Source organism: Trichogramma pretiosum, unplaced genomic scaffold (assembly GCF_000599845.2).
Source record: "Trichogramma pretiosum strain Unisexual culture from Peru unplaced genomic scaffold, Tpre_2.0 scaffold36, whole genome shotgun sequence".
NCBI classification, from domain to species: domain Eukaryota; kingdom Metazoa; phylum Arthropoda; class Insecta; order Hymenoptera; family Trichogrammatidae; genus Trichogramma; species Trichogramma pretiosum.
The window spans coordinates 88863-112633 of NW_019641685.1; the positions used below are offsets into that span (position 1 = coordinate 88863).

The window sequence follows — 23771 nt, forward strand, 5'->3', positions numbered from 1 at the left end:
GACGAACCCAAGTAGAACGATGGCACAGGCAAGGCAAAATCGAATGGGCCGGTCGGGTATTTACATGCCTGTATACCGATTATTAGCCTATTTACGTATACGATACGCGACTACTATACAAAACAATAACAATAATAACATACGCTGTGTTTACGCAGACTTCAGAATCTCAGCACTTTCAAAAAATTTATACGTTACAGCTAAATGCTCTCTTCGTAATTTTCATTCTCCACTTTTCCGTCAGATTCACCAATGCAGTCAACGCCAGGTCGCATCCGATCGTGCTGTCGTCAGGTTGGGCGAGAATGGCAAGACATCAGCAGCAACCGACGATCGATGATCAACTCAACTTCTAACGATATAAGGCACGAGAAAGGCAAGTAATTTGGACCCTGGCCCTGTTGGAATATCACCACAGGAGTAACGTAATAGCGTTGGCCAGGTAGTCCAAATCTTGCCTGCAACAAAGCTTNAACAAACATGTCTTCCTAATAATAAGTCATGGTCATAGAGACAATTAACGTTATCGTTTTGCCTCTGTGGAATTGATTGCCCCTTTCCCAAATAATTTGTTCATAACCAAGCAACAGAGAGAATGTCGAACAGCGCAACAATACCCTGAGTTATTGTACGTTCGTTCGGCAGACTCGAAATATCGGAATACTTAGGCCAAACAACGAATTAATTGTCTCAGGATAATTAATTACGTTACAGTATCAAACGCCTTACGCAGATCAAACAACATAAGCAACGTCACAAGTCCCTTTTCAATTCCAAGTCGGATAGCATCCGTAAGATGAAGCAACGCATGCTGCGTACTATGACCAGAGCGAAAACCGAACTGATTCGGCAAGAGAAGCTCGTTGCTCTCCAAATAATCAAGCATCTGGCGAGTGAACAGACGGTCAAAGATTTTGGCAAGATGAGGTAGTTTGACAATAGGCCTGGTATCTGCTGGGGTAGCCGGAGAGGCAAACTTATTCAGAGGCACTATAAAAGCTCTCTTCCATGCATCCGGATAAACACCCGATGACAAGCAACGATTAAACAACCGAACCAGATAAGGCAATAAAACAGCCCAGACACGATCAAGATACTGCAGAGGCAGACCATCCGAGCTCCTACCTCGCGAGCGCCTCCGACAATCACAATACACACGATTTATTTCAGTCGCAGTGACCTGAGAAAAACTAAACCTAGACTCGACCTCAATCGGAGCACGCTCCATAATGGTTGTCAGCTGATCACGAGTGCAAGGCTGATGAACGCCTGCCACTCCACGATAATAATCGTTCAACTCAGCCAAAGTAAATCGGCCAACAGCCGAAGATGCTCTCGATGCAGTCACTCCATGCCGCTCGAGCAACCGCCAGACAGCAGCCTGGTGAGGCTGCTCCTCAAGCGAACGACTTAGATAGTCCGTGCGAGCCCGCGATATACGCTCCTTAAGATCACGCCGAAAAATACGATAGCGACGCATAAGGTCAACAGAGCCAAGCCTTCTAGCCTCCCGGAACAAGCGATCCCTCGCACGACACTCACCCCGAAGAACCTCTGTCATCCACGGGGCAGACGGACGCCTAAACGGCCTAACAACAAAAGGTGCAAAAACGTCGAGCTCCGCAGTCACAGCCGCCGAAAAACTATCGACCAGATCCGACGGACTAGCCATATCATCAAGACTGAAATCATTCAGCAAACGGTCACTCAAAGATGATTGCAACGCTGTCATATCGCACCTGGCAAAATTGCGAAATTTGACACTGCGCGACTCAAAAGAAAGAGCAACAAAACGATAAACCAAAAAAGTAGCGCAGTGCCGAAAAGCGATAGGGGCATCAGAGACCGAATAGTCAACGACTGAGTCCGCAGCATCGACAATCGTTAAATCAATACAAGTGGCAGTATCATCTCTGAAGTGTGTGGGCCCAGAAGGGACCCAAAATAATGAACGATCATTAATGAAAGTGTGCAAATCATCCGAGTCATCTGTCGACTCCAACATATTAACATTGAAATCTCCTAAGATAATATAATTTTTAAATGATTGCAAAAATGCATCGAGTTGCAAGAAAAAATACTACAAAGAGAGTCCTCCGGGTCACCTGTACACCAAAGCCATTAGCACATGAGGTTGCGATGGATCATCAACCGAAGAGACATCGAGAAAAAGAAACTCTGTCTCGTCGATATGAGTTATTGAAGAGGCTTGCAATTTTGTGTATTTTAGAGATGAATGTAGGTAAAAAGCAACACCACCTCCTCGCATATATTTATCTCCCACCTTAAGCTTACGATCATTACGAACTAGTGAATAATTAGGTATATTGAATGATGAATCATCGACCAGTGGAGTAAACCAAGTCTCAGTGATTCCCAAAACATGCAAGTGATTATTTAATATAAGATTTTTCGCGAGATGCAGCTTTTTAATAATAGAGTTAATGTTTACGTGCGCGACTTTTAAAAAGTGAAAATTAGGTGAGCGAACGGGCTGAGACCTCAATTCAGCAGAAGAACACCGTCATGCTATCTTCTTTGAGTCAAGATTAGAGTTTATTTGTATTTTTTGAGATGAGCCATTTTTTCGCACATTTATCACACCACCGCGAATCCAAACTCGCTCGAAGCCACAAGTACGAGCCGTCGCTCTCACCTCCTGCAACAGCTTGAAAGTGTCTCGAGGCAGCCACTCATTCAAATACAGTTTACGCTGGGCAGCAGATCTGTATGCCGGCAAAATATCAGCGACGGGAATATCGCCCTTTAAAATCTTCAGACGGACGATCTCATCACGAGCGACAGATGACTTACATACGACTAGCAAGGTCCGGAACTCAGACGAGGCATCCCTTGGCTTCAGCCTCCTGACAAGTGTGATGTCATTAAGAAACGCTCAGCACCAATGCAGGTCAAAACCGTGCCAACGACCTGATCATTCTCCGACTCAGGCAAGCTCGAAGGGATACCAGAGACCGTAAACTCTGTGGTCAGCTGCCGTGAGCAAGAAGACATTTGATCAATACAAGTGCGCAGCTTCTCTATCTCAACATAAGCACGTGAGAGATTATTCTCAAGATCATTTAGACGCGTCACATGCTCACCAATCATAGTGGAAAGATTATCTATTGAGCTCTGCAAGTCGCGGTTCTGAGAAGCTACAAACGAGATTGCCTCGTAAAGCCTATCAAGCTTTGCATCCTGCGACAAATCCGCGAATGGGGTATCATGTTGAGGCTCAAGTCTAATTTGACTCGATGAACCAACGCCAGCAGACTGACTTGAAAAAATCATTTGATTTGATCCACCCGCAGCGGTAATGCTGCTCGTCACAGCAGTCGAAGAAGAGCAAAAAGTTGTATATGGTGAACTGAATTGTGGCGATGCAAACGTGAATGAGTTCGTACTACTGGTAGTAATCTGTGGTAGCGAGTTCATGATGGCAAAATCGTCAAGAAAGGTCCTTTTGCAACAGTCTCTAGCAGACAATGCCGAAGCGTAGTCTAGCCCACAACCCGGATGAAATGTATTGTTGCAATCAGCACACAGGCCAAAGTTCCTGGCATTTTTGTGACACTTTGCGCAACTCGGCATACGAACAAAATTTCAAAAATACACAAACGAAATAAACCGCGAGACGAACCCAAGTAGAACGATGGCACAGGCAAGGCAAAATCGAATGGACCGGTCGGGTATTTACATGCCTGTATACCGATTATTAGCCTATTTACGTATACGATACGCGACTACTATACAAAACAATAACAATAATAACACACGCTGTGTTTACGCAGACTTCAGAATCTCAGCGCTTTCAAAAAATTTATACGTTACAGCTAAATGCTCTCTTCGTAATTTTCATTCTCCACTCTTCCGTCAGATTCACCAATGCAGTCAACGCCAGGTCGCATCCGATCGTGCAGTCGTCAGGTTGGGCGAGAATGGCAAGACATCAGCAGCAACCGACGATCGATGATCAACTCAACTTCTAACGATATAAGGCACGAGAAAGGCAAGTAATTTGGACCCTGGCCCTGTTGGAATATCACCACAGGAGTAACGTAATAGCGTTGGCCAGGTAGTCCAAATCTTGCCTGCAACAAAGCTTCCAACAAGTGGAAAACAGAAAGAAGAAGATCTCGAATTAGCGGCAATTTACGGAGAGCGAGCACAAAGAGAGCACAAACATAACCGTCACTTACGAGAGCTGAATGATGAATCTGTCTCTCTCTCGTTCTCTCTCTCTTTTACTGCTGGTGGGCTCGCTGCTGCTTTTTTCAACGCGCGTGGCTGCTGCTGCTGTCGCTGTCTTCTAGTACTCTCTCTCTCTTTTTGTGCTGCTGGGTACGCTGCTGCTTTTTTCAACGCGCGTGTCTGCTGCTGCTGTCGCTCTCTCCTAGTACTCTCTCTCTCTCTTTGTGCTTGTGGGCTCGCTGCTGCTTTTTTCAACGCGCGTGTCTGCTGCTGATGTCGATCTCTTCCCGTTCCCTCTTTCTATTACTGTTGCTGAACTCGCTCTGTCTCTCTCTCGTTCTCTCTCCCTTTTACTGCTGGTGGGCTCGCTGCTGCTTTATTCAACGCGCGTGTCTGCTGCTGCTGTCGCTCTCTTCTCGTTCTCTCTTTCTTTTACTGTTGGTGGGCTCGCTCTGTCTCTTTCTCGTTCTCTCTCATTTTTTTTGGCTGGTTGACGCGAATTGTACCTACTGGACCTGCGCAAATTCTGCCGAAGAGTCGTGGTGATTGCTACGAGTGTAGGCACTGTGGGAGGATAATAGCCACGGTGACCCTGGTCTGCACCTGCGGTTTTGCTTTTCACCCGGGTTGCGTGGGTCGCTACTTGTCGTTGGGTTCAGCGACTGAATGCTGCGCTGCTTTTGTCTGAAACTTCGGTGTCTTCGTCTGGGGCTCGTCGGAGCAAGCGTGCGAAGAACATTGCGCTTACTCGTTTGGAGTCTCGCACGACGAAGGTGGACGCACTTCGTTTTGTCGAAGAGAGTGATACAGACGCTGAGCATCTTGAGTCGCAGGTTGCACAGCCGCCATCGACGATGTCAGTGACAAATGAGTCGATCTTGGAGGCTATCTTGCTCATCGAGGCTAGTGAGTCCGAAGTACGCACCACGTGCGCCGAGCTGAGGGCTGAAGCCGTCGCTACGGATGCGAAGCTCGATAAAGCTATTGCGATGTTGGATACTCATGATGTTCGCATATCTGCTGTAGAGGTTCGCCAGCGGGAGATGGTCGACTACCTGAAGAGGATGAAGCCGTGCACTGGTATCAAGATAGTGGGGATTCCGGTTGCTCTGTCCGACTCGACCGATGCGGACGCTCGCAAGCTGTGTGTGGACGTGCTGAAATTGATCGGAGCAGAGGACACTGTGAACGACGTGGACAGCGTCCGATGGCTGAACCCGCCCACCTCACGTCGAGCGGCCGGTGGACGGACTGCGGTCGTGCCTCCGGCTTCCCGCACACTGGTCGTCGATTACAAGCAGTCCGTCACCCGTGACCGGGTACTTAGTACGATGAAAAAGGCCGGCGATGTGCATGCATCTGCACTCTTGCCTGGTGCGAGCGGTGTCCTTAGGATGTACGAAATGCACTCAAAATCTACACATAATCTGCTTCTTAAAACCAAAGAAGTGGCAAATGCGCGAGGTTATGCGCATGTGTGGGTCCGTGATGATATGGTCCGCGTCCGCAAGTCCGACGGCTCAGAGGTCATTGATGTGCTTACAGAGATGGACTTGAAGAGTCTACTATGACTAAAAGAGGTATTAAAAAATCATACCGATCGTTTGTCGTTTATGCTTCATAAGATCACTATCATGCACATCAACATAAATTCACTGCGCGATCACTTCACGCGAGTTCGAAACACAATCATAACGAGTAACATCGATGTGCTGTCTCTCGCTGAAACCTGGATGACGCCCAACCTTCCGACGACAATGTGTAGCATCCCAGGATATAAGCTTATTAGGAATAATAGAGGCCTGCGTGTGACCGCGACTAAACGCAAGCGTAAACACGACGGGAAACTTAAGAATAAGTACATGCAAGGAGGCGGTGTTGCATGTTATATTCGTAACACTATACCTCATCGGGTTCTGCATGCACCGCAGATTACAACACTGAATGAGACGGAGAGCTTGCTGCTTGAGCTCGGGAGAGGCAACTGTAAACTGCTCGTTGGCTCTGTATACCGAAGGCCTGGAGGATTTTATCTGAATGAGTTTTTCGATGCGTACTATGCATTGTGTCACCGACCATATAGCGGGGTCATTATTGCTGGCGATTTCAATGTGGATCTCCTGTCCGACGACTATGAGACGGTCCACTTTCGTCGTCTGGTGATGGAGGCCTCACTTGAGTTTGTGCCGTTTGGGGCTACGCACCATGGCGCCAAGTTTGATACGGCTATCGACAGTATAATCGTGGATTCATTGGACAGGATCACTAGGAGCATCAAGTCTCCGACCCCATACACTGCTGCACACGACTCGCTTATGGTCGAATATAGACTTGTGGATCCGCTGCCTGTTGGTGACACCGGTTTTTACCGAGACAAACATGGCATCGCAGTGCCGGAGTTTGAGCCAAGCTTGCGCTCTGCTTTGGATTGTGTGCGTGATTTGGACGACGTCGATGATATGGCGAATGGCATACATGGGATTATGCTTGAGACACTGAATACTTTTGCACCTCTGCGTAGGCGTTCAGTGAGAGCTACTCGAGCACCATGGTTCACTCCGGCTTTGAGGGAGAGATGCAGGATGCGCGATGGGCTCTACAAGCGTTATAAGAGGACACGTGACCCAGATTTGCTTCGTCGCTTCAGACAGCTGCGACAAAAACTCAAGAGAGAATCGAGGAGAGCTCGTGAGGATTATCTGTTGAATGGACTGAGGAGTTGTTCCACGGAAGCGGCGCGATGGTCGTATCTTCGACGTATTGGCATCTCTGCCCCCAGCTGCCATCTCCACTTACTTTTTTTGGTCCTGAAGAATTGCTCGACCATTATTGTGCAGTAACGACGGTTCATCCGGGCTGCTCTGCGGAGGGACTCATCGATATCATCGCCATGGAGGTACAAAACGACCTGCCGGCCTTCAGCTTTCGAGATGTTACGGAGGTTGAGGTGCTGTCTGCATTGGTGCGTGTCGAGGGTGGCGTTGGCACTGGCTCAGGCGATGGACTTTCGTTGGCATATTTTAGTGACTCACTTGCCGCGCTCGCGCCTGTGCTTGTCTCCACTATTAATGTCATGATTTCGTTCGGCAAATATCCGCAGTTATGGAAAAAATCATATATTCGACCGCTCAGCAAAGTGCGTGCACCCGCGTCACCCGCGCAGACGCGACCTGTATCAAACCTGCCGCATCTTGCCAAGGTCTGTGATAGGCTCTTAACTGCTCAAATAACGGAGCATCTCGAATCGCACAGTCTGCTCTCACCTATGCAATCGGGTTTTCGTGAAGGATACAGTACCCAAACTGCCCTTATCAAGGTAATAGAGGATATACGGCGTGGAGTAGAGGACGGATTGGTCACAATTTTACTGCTGTTTGACTTTAAGAGTGCATTTGACATGTTAAATCATGTAAATCTAATTTCGGCTCTGAGAAAATTGAATTTTTCACCCACTGCTTTGTCACTGCTTCACTCATACCTGTCCCAGCGATCACAGGCGGTAATGGATGACGTCGGAAATTTGACTGACTTTAGAGCTTATACATCTGGAGTCCCGCAAGGATCCACGCCTGCTCCCATCTTGTTTGCTGTATATATTGATTCGCTAACGCGTATATTCAGACACTGCGCCGCCACACATATGATGTTCGCAGACGACCTTCAAATCTACCTACAGTGTCCTCCCTCTGAAATCAACTCTACCATCGCTAAGCTCAATGAGGAGGCGCATGGCGTTGCGAGCTGGGCGCGTGATAACTGCTTGGTGCTTAACATCTCCGAAACAAAGGCTATACTGTTTGCTTCCGATCAAAACCTGATGCGCATCCCATGGGACCTTTGTAGTAGAATCATGCTCGAGGGCACAGAGATCCCCTTCGAAGACTGTGTCAAGAATCTTGGACTGTTGATGTATCGTTCCCTCAGCTGGAAGAATCATGTCAGTGTCATCTCGTCGCGTGTCCATGGGGTGTTGCATCGTTTGCGCTCTGCAGCCGGCTTCTTACCGTCTGACATAAAGAAGATATTGGTCGGCACGTTCATTATGCCTCACTTTGACTACTCATGTCTCGTCTTCATCGACATCAAAGCTACCACTGACATCAAACTCAAAAGATTGCTCAACACGTGTGTACGATATATTTTTAGGTTGAGAAGAGATGCTGAACTGTTGCCTTATTATCGTAGTGTTATGGTCAGGATGTGAATGAGTCAGAAGGCAAAATTAAAGAAATGAAAAATAATTATTATTAGTTGAGAAGGTTTAAATGAAGTACAATCTCGGTCACACGACCCTCGCCGCAGACGGCCCAAAGTCAAGTGACTTGGTATATAATTAAATGATTTCCCTTTTTATTCTTTTCTTATGATTCCTATACAATAACAAAATTTTGTTCTTACTTGACATATAAATTTTTATAATTTTTTTTTTATTTTTTAACATAAATAATCGTTCAAATATTTCGGCTTATTGCGTTTTCTTTTTAATTTTTCGGTTTGTTTTTCCTGATTTGCAATACTAGTTTTAGAAAAACTCGACTCATCCGCACTTTCAAACAATTCATTATCATCATCCTTATTATTAGGTATTTCATCCAAACATTCATCTGATTCAATGCACTCTTGTTCTTCGACACTCTCATCATTTAAGGTAGTACTTTTCCATACTTTCAGCTGGCTTACGTGCGCTGTAGTTACATAATTACCTTTACATTCATTAAGTTTTTTAACTGTGTAAGTATCGGATGGTCCTACCTCTATAATAACCAATGGCTCAGTATAAGCTAATTGTAGTTTTGTTGAGTCTCCCGTGGAAATTGTATTTCTTTTCATAAAAATTTGGAGTTTAGCACACGAAGTGTATCTTATTACTAACAGTAGGCTCGATTGGCTTGCTCCATCCGATCGACGCACCTACCTGCTTAATCTGTTCACATACAAGATGATTTCAACAGCACGTCCTGAGTATCTCAATGAACTTTACCATCTACCCAACGATCAGATCCGCAGGTCTGCGTGGCTAGCTCGCTCCCATTATTTAAAAGATTGTTGCGCGACCATATGAGACGCCCGCTTAGTGCCTAATCATTGTCTGTTTGTTATGTCTGATTGTAATTTTTAATTTTTATTCATATTCTCAGTACTATAGGTTTAAGTATATTTGTAAGTTAAAGTTAGCGTTATTATTATTACTTGTTATTGTTTGTTCTCTGCTTTGGCCACATTGATATATCGCCGTTGCTCACGAGTAAAAGCCCACATCATCGAAGCGCAGTGAAAAAAAACACACCTCTTTGGATACCATGAAAAAAAACACACCTCTTCGGAACGCTGCGAAAAAAAAACACCGCATCGGAGCGCTGCGAAAAAAAGCACTCCTCATCGGAGCGCTGCGAAAAAAAACACACCTCATAGAATGCCATGAAAAAAAACAAAGCACATTGGATGCCGCGAATAAAAAACACAGCTCATTGGATGCCGCGAAAAAAAAACACACCGAATCGAAATTTGTTGCGTTTTTATTCTGCTGTGTTTTTTTTCGCGGCATCCAACGAGGTGTGTTTTTTTTCGCGCCATCCAATGAGCTGTGTTTTTTTCACGGTATTCAATGTGCTGTGTTTTTTTCCATGGCATTCAATGAGGTGTGTTTTTTTTTCGTGGCGCTCCGATGAGGTGCGTTTTTTTTCACAGCATTCAATGAGCTGTGTTTTTTTTTCGGGGCATTTTTCACTGTGTTTTTACTCGTAAGCAACGGCGATATCGTGTTGCTAAGTTTTGCATTATTTTGTAAATTTAAATTTAAAATTGTATTGCTGATTTGCCACTTGCCATTCGATCTCAATGACCATGGCATAATAAAATTTGTTCAATCAATCAATCTCTCTTTTACTGCTGGTGTTCTCGCTGCTGCTTTTTTCAATGGGCGTGTCTGCTGCTGCTGTCACTCTCTTCCTGTTCTCTCTTTCTTTTAATATTGGTGGGCTCGCTCTGTCTCTCTCTCGTTCTCTCTCTCTTTTACTGCTGGTGGGCTCGCTGCTGCTTTTTTCAACGCGCGTGTATGCTGCTGCTGTCACTCTTTTGTTGTTCTCTCTTTCTTTTATTGTTGGCGGGCTCGCTGCTGCTTTTTTCAACGCACGTGTCTACTGCGCCTGTCGCTCTCTTCTCGTTCTCTCTCTCTCTCTTTGTGCTTGTGGGCTCGATGCTGCTTTTTTCAACGCGCGTGTATGCTGCTGCTGTCACTCTTTTGTTGTTCTCTCTTTCTTTTATTGTTGGCGGGTTCGCTACTGCTTTTTTCAACGTGCGTGTCTACTGCTCCTGTCGCTCTCTTCTCGTTCTCTCTCTCTCTTTTTGTGCTTGTGGGCTCGCTGCTGCTTTTTTCAACGCGCGTGTCTGCTGCTGCTGTCGCTCTCTTCTCGTTCTCTCTTTCTTTTTGTACTTGTCGGCCCGCTGCAGATTAATTCAACGCTCGTGTCTGCTGCTGCTGTCGCTCTCTTCTCGTTCTCTCTCTCTTTCACTTTTGGTCGGTTCGCTGCTGCTTTTTTCAACGCGCGTGTCTGCTGCTGCTGTCACTCTCTTCTAGTACACTCTCTTTCTTTTACTGCTGGTGGACTCACTCTGTCGCTCTCTCGCTCTCTCTCTCTTGTCCATGCCCAGCTGACTGACTTCCTTGAGCAGCGAAACCTGCTAGATACAAGGCAACATGGTTTCAGAACAGGACATTCGACACAAACTGCACTTCTCGAACTCACCGGAGCTGTGCGAAACGCTATTGAGAAGAAGAAGGTCACCCTCCTTGTGTCCTTCGATCTCTCTAAGGCCTTCGACACCATTGATCATGGCCTGCTCACCGCGAAGCTGAGACAGATTGGTTGCGGCGATCTCGCACTGCGATGGTTCGCCAGCTACCTGTGCGACAGACGCATGTCTGTACAGCGCGCTGATGGCACCTTGACCCAATCATGCGCTACAACATCTGGGGTACCTCAAGGGTCTGTGCTCGGCCCGCTCTCATTTGCAATATTTGTCAATGACCTACGCACCGTCCTTCACCACTGTGATCACATTGTCTACGCTGATGACACGCAAATCTACGCGCATGATTACCCCGACCGTATTCTTGAACTCATCGCTGCAGTCAACTCCGACGCTGAGTCGGTTGCTGCTTGGGCGTCTCGCTGTGGCCTCCGACTCAACCCGAGCAAAACAACAGTGCAACTACTCGGCAGCCTCGCTTTTTTGACAAAACTCAAAGCCTCATGGCTGCCTAAGATAGCGGTTCAGGGAACACACATCGAGTACTCTCCAATTGTGAAGACACTTGGCATCAAGCTTACTCCAACACTCAACTGGGAGGCGCATACGAGTAGCATCGTGTCACGCTGCCACTACGCACTATTCTCGCTTCGGTACTACCGACACGCCCTCTCTCAGAGCATAAGAAAAACGCTTGCGGTCGCCCTGGTGCTCCCTCACCTCGACTATGCTGCAGCGGTCTACGACTCTGTGACGGCCGAACAAAACCTACGGCTACAGCGTGTTCAAAACGCCTGCGTACGCTTTGTCTATGGCTCCATTCCTCGCACTGCCCATGTAACACCGTACCGCCTGGCCCTGGGCTGGCTGTCGGTGCGTCGTCGACGAGAGCTGAGGATTGCTTTGCTCGCTCTGGACATACTGCGGAGTGGTTCACCATCTCGACTGCGAGCTCCTTTCATCCTCATGGCAGACCACCCCGAAATCCGCACCTCTCCTCGTCGCTTCAGACCGCTGGTCTACTACAACGCCAAACGCACTGGAGCTCTGACGAAGTCTTTTTCGCACACCGCATCACGCATACTTTTCTCACTTCCCTTCGAAATTAATCTCACTTTTCCCGCCTCTTCATATAAAAAGCCCATCTACAATCACCTCATCTCACTCGATAAACAAGACTGGAAATCCCGATGCATAAATGAAAACCTCCCTAATTCCACCATCACTCGCCAACATTCTCACCTTTCCCCCATCCTGAGAGCACGTCGCTCGCCATTACCTGTTCATCATCAGTTTCACTTCATTACAATACTAGTGCTTAACTGTAAATTTTCTACGTAAAAATTTCTACGCTTTGTACCACTGTCGATATGACTGTACTTTAGGGTGTCACTTAGTTCCCGAATCGCTCAGATCCTCGCTCCCAAGGCTTTAACAGTTAGTTTTGGCCTAAAAATGAAGAACCACGTAGCTATGGAGCCTTAATAAAGTGATTTAACCGCCCCTGTAATTGCAAATCGTTAATTTTCACTTAAAAATCGAAATACGGGTAAAAATATTTTTCTATCGCTGTAATAACGTTGCAAAGTTATTATAATCATTCAACAGTCTTGACAAAAGTCAAAAAAAGTTTAAAAAAGTTCCCAAGTACTTCGTTTTGATGCTAAATGTGAGTTTGAAGGGCCGAAATCAACGAAAATTTACAAAAATTACCATATTATGCATTTAAACGATTTTTTCACTATCAGAGGTGATTCGTGGACCTATTATCACAAAAAAATTTTAAATTGACCTTGAAAACTTTAATTTCATATATTTGAAGTTAATGTTTCATCACTGTAACCAAAGATACAGCCATGGTAAACCTATTACGTCGGATCATCAGGTATCAGATTTGTGTATTTATGGGTCAAAATAATAATTTTATAAATTATCGTCCGCACGTATGTCACCGATCTTGACGCGCTTTTGGTATGTTATAGTACATGATAAAAAGGGTCAAAACCCAAATTTTGGACCCTCTCCTACCCTATAAACGTCAATTTTCTATTTATATTTTTTCATGAAGCCCTGAAGCAATTAAAAATCTGAAAAAATTCATGAAGGTACTTCTCAACAATCCAAAAAACCTTGGATTTTTTCAGATTTTTTGAGTGCTTCAGGCCTCCAGAAAAAATTATTGAAAATTTCAAAACTCCAGAATCGGAGATGGGATGCCATAACCTTTTCGAAAATTTTTTTCACTTTTTTATTCCATTAAAAAAAGTAACCAAAAATTTTCTCAAATTTTTTCCAAAAAGTAAAAGCACTTTTGACGCTAAAAAACCCCTTTTTTTTAACGAAAATTTTTTTTTTGGGACAATACGGAGCCTCGAAAAATCTGGGAAAATTATTTGCGGTTTTTTTTTATCAAAATACATAACTTCAAATTTTTTCAGATTTTTTGATTGAAGGCGATAGCTTTTAGAGCCGAAAAATGCTATTTTTAACAAAAGTTTCAAATAAATTATGACGTTTTAAGGTTTTCGATTGAAGCCTTATAGCTCAATCTTAAACAGCACAAAGATTAATTCAAAATTCTAAAGACGTTTCTGAAGACATTAAGGAATGATAAAACTATTAAAATGTCTGAAAAGGTTATTGCTTCCTATCTCTGAATCTGGAGTTTTGAAATTTTCAATAATTTTTTCTGAAGGCATGAAGCACTCAAAAAATCTGAAAAAATCCAATGTTTTTTGGAATGTTGAAAAGTACCTTCATGAATTTTTTCAGATTTTTAATTGCTTCAGGGCTTCATGAAAAAATATAAATAGAAAATTGACGTTTATAGGGTAGGAGAGGGTCCAAAATTTGGGTTTTGACCCTTTTTATCATGTACTATAACATACCAAAAGCGCGTCAAGATCGGTGACATACGTGCGGACGATAATTTATAAAATTATTATTTTGACCCATAAATACACAAATCTGATACCTGATGATCCGACGTAATAGGTTTACCATGGCTGTATCTTTGGTTACAGTGATGAAACATTAACTTCAAATATATGAAATTAAAGTTTTCAAGGTCAATTTAAAATTTTTTTGTGATAATAGGTCCACGAATCACCTCTGATAGTGAAAAAATCGTTTAAATGCATAATATGGTAATTTTTGTAAATTTTCGTTGATTTCGGCCCTTCAAACTCACATTTAGCATCAAAACGAAGTACTTGGGAACTTTTTAAAACTTTTTTTGACTTTTGTCAAGACTGTTGAATGATTATAATAACTTTGCAACGTTATTACAGCGATAGAAAAATATTTTTTCCCGTATTCCGATTTTTAAGTGAAAAATAACGATTTGCAATTACAGGGGCGGTTAAATCACTTTATTAAGGCCCCATAGCTACGTGGTTCTTCATTTTTAGGCCAAAACTAACTGTTAAAGCCTTGGGAGCGAGGATCTGAGCGATTCGGGAACTAAGTGACACCCTATTATATGTATACCTGTAGTTTTTTAGAGTGCTAAACAAATTAATAGTCGTGATAATTGAATGTTACTTTCTTCGTGTTTTATTTTTATTTTTTTATTTTAAAGCAGATCTTTACATTTGTGAGTACATCAACATACTGAGAATCTTAAAACTCTAAATCTTAATGAAATCTGTGCTTACAGAATATTTGTAGCTTACAACTCTTGATTAAAAAACACTTTTTCTTAGAATAACAATCATTTTTTCTTAGATAACAATACCGCTGATAATTCATTTGAATCGGTAACTATTGGTCTATTATAATATTTAGCAACAGTTTGTGAATTTTTAGACCAGCTGGCTTTTTTTTTCATTATAATTAATCTAAGGATACCAGGGTTGGTTCCCCAATCTGACACGACTATGATACCTTCTGCCCTATCCTCTCTAACTTTTTGCAAAGTTCTGGTGACTAAGATAAAAGGAGAAAAATCATAGAAGAACAGGCTTATCCATGATACCGTGAAAGCGTCTACCTGACACGCGTAAGGATTTGGAAGACGAGAAATATAACATTCACACTTCTTATTCAGTCTCGAAGCAAGCAGGTCGATTTTTGGTTCTCCTAAGTTCTTTACAATAATTCTAAACGCTTTATACGGTATCTGTAATAAAGGCAAAAAATTGGGCCTGTTGGAGCAATGTAAGCGAGTAATACAGATAACTCAAGCCTTCTGGGAACGTTGGTGCTCAGAATATTTACTTCCGCTGCAAAAACGAAATAAGTGGCTAAGTGTAAATAAAAACCTCGTCCCAGGAGATATCGTTTTAGTAAAAGACGAGATTCTTCCCTGCACTCATTGGCCACTCGCCAGAATAGCTAAAGTGCACCCTTGCAGCGACGGCTTGGTACGCACTGTTACAACCACTTGAGGGACATACAAACGACTGATTGTGAAATTAGTCAAGCTCGTCGAGCATGAGTAGTATTGGTTTACGATCCGCCAGATACCATATGTCTATCCAAAAGAGACATTATCATGACTGCTTCGAGGGCTCACCGCTATAAGTTGCATGCCAATCCACGTGAGAAATCACTCAGCAAAGGTATATAGTCAACTGACTTTTCTGATAATTTATTGTTTTATTTTGATAAAATTTCGTTAGTGACACTGTGCATGTTTCAGTGAAAATATGGCTTCTTGAAAAGCCAGACGTAGTAAGAAAAATCAGATCTATGAAAAGTGGCGTGCTCGTCTGGCTAAGTTTCTCGCCCGGCATCAAAATACGAAAAAGGATTGCATATTAAAAGTTCCAAAAAAAATTTTCCAATATGAATTTCCCAATCAATAATGTCCAAAGCTGAAATGTATCAAAGTATAATATTTCCAAGGATTACAATTTCCAAACGTCAAATTTCCAAATCATTTATTCCAAAATAAATTTAAAAATGTAAATTATAACCAATTGCTCGTAGGTACTCTAATATTTCGTTTCTGTCAACATAATTTTGATTTTGTAATACAATGTTCAATATTCTATCTTCTGAAGCTTGATTTTTTCGCAGTGGAGGTCTTTTAACTTTCTGGCCCAGACTAATTTGTCGTCGCATTGTTTCAATGTCACCTTGCTCATTTTGCATAGCCTTTAAAAATGTATAGAGACTCGGGCGATAATTCCCCAAAAGTACTTGGAAGCGGTTGTGCCACCCTTCGGACATGTTGTTAGTTCGTGATTGATTGTGAAGAACTGCGTTGTACTGGTTCCACATAGAGGGGGGGTATCGTGGTGCTACCGCTCGTCTTCTTCCACGTGGAAGTATTCCATGGACGTATATTTTCTATGTAGTAGAAAGGGATTGTACATTACAAATAAATAAAAATTGAACAATAATTGACTAACGTACATCAAAATAATCAGCAATCGGTAAGAAATCTTCCGTCTCTTCCCTAGAAGATATCTCGTCCATGAAGGTGTCAAAATGCTCCAAAACACTTGTTTCAGGAACGAACGCCAATGCTGCCATCATTTGCGTAGCTTCCTTTATTGAGCGATCTTCTTGATCATTGTATTTTTGTTGCAGTCCTTCAGATTGTACATGTCTACACTGGAAACCCTTTTGAGGAACAGCAGCTCAACCAAATTTAGCTGATTACATTTAGCTGTATGAGCCCAATAATATAGTTCTTACAACTAAATGTTTTATCGTTATTACAACTATGTAAACGTTTAGCTGTGAGATCGTAATATGTAGCTATATTCATTTGTATACACTGGTTATGTTTACTCACAAACGATATTGACGTTTAGTGATAAAAGATATGGACGATTACGTTAAAAATAAATTAAAAAGCTACGGGCTTGAAAAATATATCGAAGCCTTTGAAGGTATGTGAATTAAATGATATCTATATTTAATTGACCAATATTTAATGATATTTTATTGTATTCTATTTTATCATTATTTATTTAAAGAAAACGAAATAGACGAATTGAGCTTTAAACTCCTCAACGATGAAGTTATAAGGAGTATTTTCACTAAGGGAGGGCCACGATCTATATTTCTAGCCAAATGGAAAGAAGAGTTCGAGGGAAAAAACGATGAAGTGATCTTTTATAGGCATCTTGAAAAATTTTTGATAGAGTGCAAAAGATTTTATCTTCAAAACTATATTTCAGGTGTATCTGGATGGATCATTTCTTTTTAATAAAGACTTGAGTAGTGATTCTGTGGATAGTCAAGCTAATATTCTTCAACCACCTGAAAATTCTAATACAGAAAAAATTCAACCTGAAGTCTACAACTTCGAGAGATTTGACAATCTACAATTGATGCTGCAAATTACTTCCCCAGTGACCAATGTAATTGATGTACTCCAAAAATCGATTCAAGGTATCGCTATTCTGGCCCACTACAAAGACCACCATGACTTGACTTCTGACCAGCGAGGGATTTTAGCAGAAATAATAGTTGGCAAAGAAATGCGTAGCTCAAGTTCATTAAAGTAAGTTCCTTGAAAATACACTGAGAAAAAAAATTCATTGATTCAATGAAATATTTATTTAAATACAATCTATGAAATAATTTCATTGGATTAATCTTTTTTTATATCATCCAACAAAATATTGAATTATTTTTACCAAAGTTTCATTGCTTTTCATTGAATTTTTTTTCTCAGTGTACCGGAGCTCACGTAAAAAATGTTTCATGATGGTTTAGGCATTACGTAAACCTTTAGACGCAGTATTTTATTTTCATCAAAATTCATGTGTTCAAACATCGTATTACTAGTTCCTTACACTCTAAGTATTAAGTTGTCCGTATCATCATCGTCTGTCGATCATGCTCGGCGTCTAAAGGTTAAATTTTTCTTTCAAAAATTTGATTTGTGGATTTGCCAATCCATTTATTTAAGCAGTGCTTGCATAAAATTGTTATAAAATTCTTATTTCTCGTAAAAGTTCTATAAAAAGTTTCAAATAATATAATTATTTTTATTTCTTGTCCCGATTTTCGTAGCATACGTCCGTCCAGGCTAGACGAGCTCTCAAGATTGATTGCTGAAACATTTCCAACCGAGGAAAAGGAAATTTACTATATTCCTTCTACGACTAATAAAGTGTCAAAGAAAACAATTTTTGCCAAAGGAAAATTGCACGACAAACACGCTACTCTTCGTGGTCTACTGCTAGGAAATCATCTTACCGAAAGTATGAAAACCAAAAAGAGGAAATACATTGATGTATCAAGTGAATGCCGAATGATATGCCTTGGATTTCGCGAGTTTTTTTCAAAAGAAGAAGTAACGGAAGCAGAGAAGAAAGTCATGCACGATAAGATAAATTGGCTGAAAATAAATCTGTCCCCGTGGACGACAATTCGGAAATATTGGCAAGATACATTTTCTCAAAGAATGAAGGAGCTTATAGATAGTCCTCTAAGTTTCGATGTCACCTTGGAGTACCCTACACTTCGGCATCCAATTAATGGTGCCGAATTGATAGAAATTGACTTTAACTGTGCATATCCTAATCATAGTAGCTGTTTTGAAGATGAGTATGCTCAAGTTGTAAAAGAAATTGTAGCGTTTGCCAAATCTCGTCCGCGTAAAAGCAAAGAAATGAAAGGCTATTTAGATTTGATTGATAATACTGTAGATCATGGTAATTTATCATTTGATAACAGGAAATACCGAAGGCAGATCAAAGTGAACAGTTTTAAATGTGCTCTCTGACATTTTTTCTGAATTTTTTTTACAGCTACGTAAATGTTTTCTTTTTTTGTTTTCGAATGTTTATTTTCACCTGGCTTCGATACCTCTTCAAGTTATTTTATTTACAATCAACATAACCATAAATAAATTTTACAGATTTAAAAGTTTTGCTGTCCCTGAATTTATTACCACTGCTTCTGTCAAATCCTGCCCAGATTTCAGTGATAAATAACAATTCAAAGCTGTCAACGGAAAAGTCAAGGCCCGCAGAAGTATGGAAACCCTCTAAATCGGAATCACAAAAGGCGTTTATACTTCTGGCCATAGTAATTTAAAAATTCAACATCTTCTATTTTTTTATACATTTTTAATGTATTAGAGAGTTAGTCTAAATAATGATTTTGTGTGAGTACATGTATTTTTTTTTTTTTTTTTAAGGACGAGTCAGAATTGGAAATTGTTCTTGCTGAACGGAAATCAGATCTAGAAAAGTATGGACTACTGCAGCAACCTATGCTGGCTATAGTAGAAAATAATGGACTCATCAAGAAAAGTTTTGTTGTCATTAACGATTTCAAATATGAAATCACCTCACCACTTCGAGCTTTTGATGTAACATACAAGAGTTTTTTCTCACTGCAACTTGTTTATCCAAAAGAATGTTTGATGCCATGGATGGTAATTCAAAAACGGATATATAATATGAAAGCAGAAACAGACAACGAAATACCACCAGGTGTATACGCATTAGTTGCTGACTTGCGCAACACTAAATAGATATCGATAGTATTGGTTTACATTGAATTTAAATTTAGTATAAAAAATGCCGTTGTGTTTCGTTTGTAAAAAAACATTGAGTATAGATCTGTTAGATTCCCATTTAAAAACCCATTATAAAGATGAATTGGTTCCTTATAAATGTGGAGAAAATCTATGCAATCGTTCCTTTCCATTTTTCAAATCTCTTCGCAGCCACTGGCAACTTAAACATAATAACGAACACTCTGTCGTTAACCTCAACCCATCAAATGATTCTACATTCACCAATATCAAAATACCACTGAAACTTGAATCTGATCAGAGAGATCATACTCATAACATAGAAAAAGAAAAGTTCGAAAAAGTTGAATTATTAAAAAATATTATCATGGATAAAACTTTTAACTTTTATAATGATTTAGATCTTTCTCAAAAGCATATGCAAGATTTCGTAATAAATACGAAGGATATACTTAATTATACTTTTGATATCATTAAAAAGGAAGTATCGAATTTGTCTGAAAATACTGGTGTAGATGTTTCCAATTTAAATAATATGATAGATTCTCTGAGCATGGCCTTTGACGATATTGACAGTGATAAAAAGCGTTTAGCATTTCTTACAAAAAAAGGATACTATTTAACCCCAACAAAACATCGATTAGATAACAGACTGCAAGGTATTAAACGCACATCTAGTGGCGTAGAAAAAAAAGGGTCCTCTCACCATGAATCTTATATTTATTTATTTCCGTTGAAAGATACGCTCAAAAAAATTTTTGAGTTACCAGGTGTTTATAATGCTGTCGTAAACTATGTATCATCTCTTGACGAGGAAAAAGACGTAATTTCTAATTTTATTCAAAGTCCGTTGTGGAAAAAAAAAATTGAAAATTGGGATAAGTCAAAGAAAGTGTTTCCTTTAATTTTGTTCTCTGATGATTTTGAAACGGGTAGTCCATTAAGTAGTCATGCTGGACAAAATAAGTTGGCTGGTACATACATATCTTTACCATGCTTTCCTCCACAGTACCAATCAACCCTTTCCATGATATTTCATGTTCTTCTTTATTACTCGAAAGATAGGCAAAAGTATGGGAATCGTGCAGTTTTTAAACATTTAATTCAAAATCTCCAAATTCTTGAAACAGAAGGCATTGAACTTTCAATCTCACAAGAACGGGTACAAATTTTCTTCAAACTAGGTCTCATAGTAGGCGACAACTTAGGTCTACATGGTATTTTAGGATTTACTGAAAGCTTTAACGCTAATTATGCATGCAGATTTTGTAAAATGAATAAATTTCAACGATCTATTGCTATACAGGAAGATGAAGCATACTTGAGAACGAAAGAAAATTATGAGAGAGATGTTAATGTTCACGATGTCAGCAAAACTGGAATAAAAGAAAGTTGTGTGTTTGAAAATTTACCTGGTTTTCATGTTTTGGATAACATTTCTGCTGATATAATGCACGATTTGATGGAGGGCATTTGTATGTTTGATCTGTGCTCTCTCATCAAATATTATATCGAAAAAAAGTTCTTCACTCTTGATGATCTTAATTTACGTATAGCTAGACATGATTGGGGCATAGTCGATTGTAACAAGCCTACCCCTATTTTTCAAAAAGACTTGCTGAACGACGTTATACGTATGTCAGCTTCGGAATTATTCCAATTCACGACCCACTTTGGAATTTTGATTGGTGATTATATACCAATCAATGATCCAGCATGGAATGTATATATTGTGTTGCGCAAGATAGTGGCTCTAGCCACTTGCCCTGCTTTGCAACGAGGATGTAGTACACTTTTAAAAAACCTCATAAAAGAACATCATTCCCTAGTGATTCAAATACTAAAAAGACCGCTTAAACCTAAAGACCACATAGCAGTGCATCTATTCTCTGTCATGAGAGAGACTGGTCCTTTAGTAAATACTTGGGGAATGAGATTTGAGGCTAAACATCAAGAGTCAAAAGTTGCTGCTAATTCAATACATTCTAAAAAACTAGTATGTGATAGCATTGTCAAAAAACATCAATTAAAATTAGCTTGCATACTTTACAAGCAAGAGATAAGCTCAAAATTCCAAAACGGCCCATCACAAGAAATTTCCTTTGAAGAATTCAAGTCCTCAGTTCAAGAAAAACTACCGCAAAAAAATGATCTCTTCAATGAAAAAGTTAAAATTTTCAACTGGATTGAAAAATATGGCAGTAAATACCAGCCAGGAGTGGTCGTATGCGTTGCTGAACAAAATGGTCAACCTGTATTTGGAAAAATCAAGTCAGTTTGCGAAAGTAATGGCAAACTTTTATTGGTTTATAATAGATTATTAACGTCTTTTTCATGCCACGAGTACGCATATCTTGTGCAAAATGTGTCTGACAGCTCTGATGTTATAGAATTTGAAAACCTTGTTAATTATAAACCACTAAGTATTGTGGGCGATCAATTTATATTGTTGAAAAGTTATATGTAATTTAATTCTAATATAAAATATAATAAAGATTTTTTAAACCATATGATAAATTAATGTCATGTATCCGTTATCAATTTTTGACGCTTATCAACGAGAACGTACTCGTCTGACATCGAAATTAAAATACTTAAGCATGTAAAAGCAAAAGATTTAAAAAGTTGTGTCTGTACACCTCGCTTCTCGTTTGTTATGATGAAAATATATTAATTGAGCTGTATCAGCTCAAAAAATTGAGTTGGCAGAGCAAACAATCGAGTCGAGCTCGTATAACCCTTTATTGAGTTCTGCCGGCTATACATGGTTTCCAGTGTATAAATGCTTTGGCACAGATGGAAAAGACATCCCCGCACAATTAATCCAAAACGAGTAGTTGCAGCTTTAATTATACTAAGCTCAAAATCACACATGATAATTTCAGGAGGAATAACTGCGATACCAAGATTTTCGGCTGTTGACGATGTAACTTCAAAAACTTTGGCATATGATAACTGCGTTTTACTTTTCATCAATGCATAAACGTAAGGTAGGGCTATGTTTAACTCCATGCCGTTGACATATTGCTGTGTCAATCCCATAATTACGAAGAACTGATAAAAAATCGATGGAGCAGTTTTAAACGTTCCATCCACGTACCAAATGCGACTTCTGGCCAAGTCACTTAAATTTTCTTTCGTCGAAAATACAATTATTCTATCGGTTGCTGCCGCGTTTTCATCCTCGAAAGAATCATAAATTAAAAACGGTTCACCCACCTTCGTTTTTCTAAATTGATCCGGAATGTCTAATAATTCCTCAAGAGTTCGAGGATTAGCGGGCACATTTTTCTTCCGCCCCCGTTGAATTATTTGTTTGACATTTTCGCGGTCAGGTAGCTCAGCTAGTACAGGTAATGGTACGTCTTGCAGGAGTCGCATAATTTGCGCAGGAGGTGCCTCGGGGTGCTCAGCTGCACGTCTTTTAATACCTGAAATTACAATTATAGCTCCAACTGCTTCTCTATTTGGTGCATGAGTATGATCCGCTAGATTTCCTTTTTTAAGTCGAAGAGTATCGCCGTCACCAACAGTGATAGCTCGCGCAGAGCAGGCATCTTTCAGCTTGCACCTCTAATACCTAACTGAATTTTTCCCATTTGAATGTCTATAATATAATACTGCTGTAAAGCACATATAATAATAAAACAACAAACAGTTACTATGGAGATAGATATATACGATAGATATATAAGTAGATGTATGCATCTTATATTGCGTCATCGTATTAGTATTTAAAAAAAAAATAGTTTGGAAATAATGATATTGGAACAATTAATTATGTGGAAAAATTTATTTTGGAAAAATTAATTGTTTGGGGAAAAAAGTCTTGGAACAATTATTTTGGAACTTTTGATGCCAAACCACGAAAAAGACACCTGCTGTAGCTCTCACCCATATAACGCTGTCAGAGAGACGCCCGTTGTAGCTCTCATTCAGGATGCTGTCAGAGAAAGGGTAAGAAATCGTCGATGAGCAGTTGCAACATCAACGAAAAAAGGCGATGATTCAGCCACTACTTGACCCGATACGACGAGCATTGATGAGTCGAGGTTGTGGCTTGCAGCGAGACAAAGCGAGAAAAAGCCACGTCTACTCCTCCAACACCTGCCGTAAAGGGCAACTATTTGTAACGTCGCTGATTATTATTACTTCAGGTTGTTTAGAATTATTATTACTTCAGGTGCCTTGGTGGATCTACGACAGGACGGACTCACGAGACGAAGGGACACGCGCCACTGACGAGAGGTCGTAGGTCGAATAGTAAGTTCCAGGTCACACACCCAATATACAAAATAATGAGCAAGTTGTCAATCAATGGTTTCCCGGCCTTTTCGCTAAGCTGAAATTGGATGTATATTACTCCTACGATCTCGGC

At 40.7% G+C, this 23771-nt stretch overlaps 1 protein-coding gene across 1 annotated transcript; it reads left to right on the forward strand.

The window, feature by feature from the left end:
* Positions 1 to 19946: 19946 nt before the first annotated feature.
* On the forward strand, positions 19947 to 22376 carry LOC111694165. Its single transcript, XM_023461163.1, has 3 exons — positions 19947 to 20052; positions 20524 to 21678; positions 22279 to 22376. The coding sequence occupies exons 1-3, from the start codon at positions 19947 to 19949 to the stop codon at positions 22374 to 22376; spliced, it is 1359 nt and encodes a 452-aa protein (XP_023316931.1).
* Positions 22377 to 23771: the final 1395 nt, after the last annotated feature.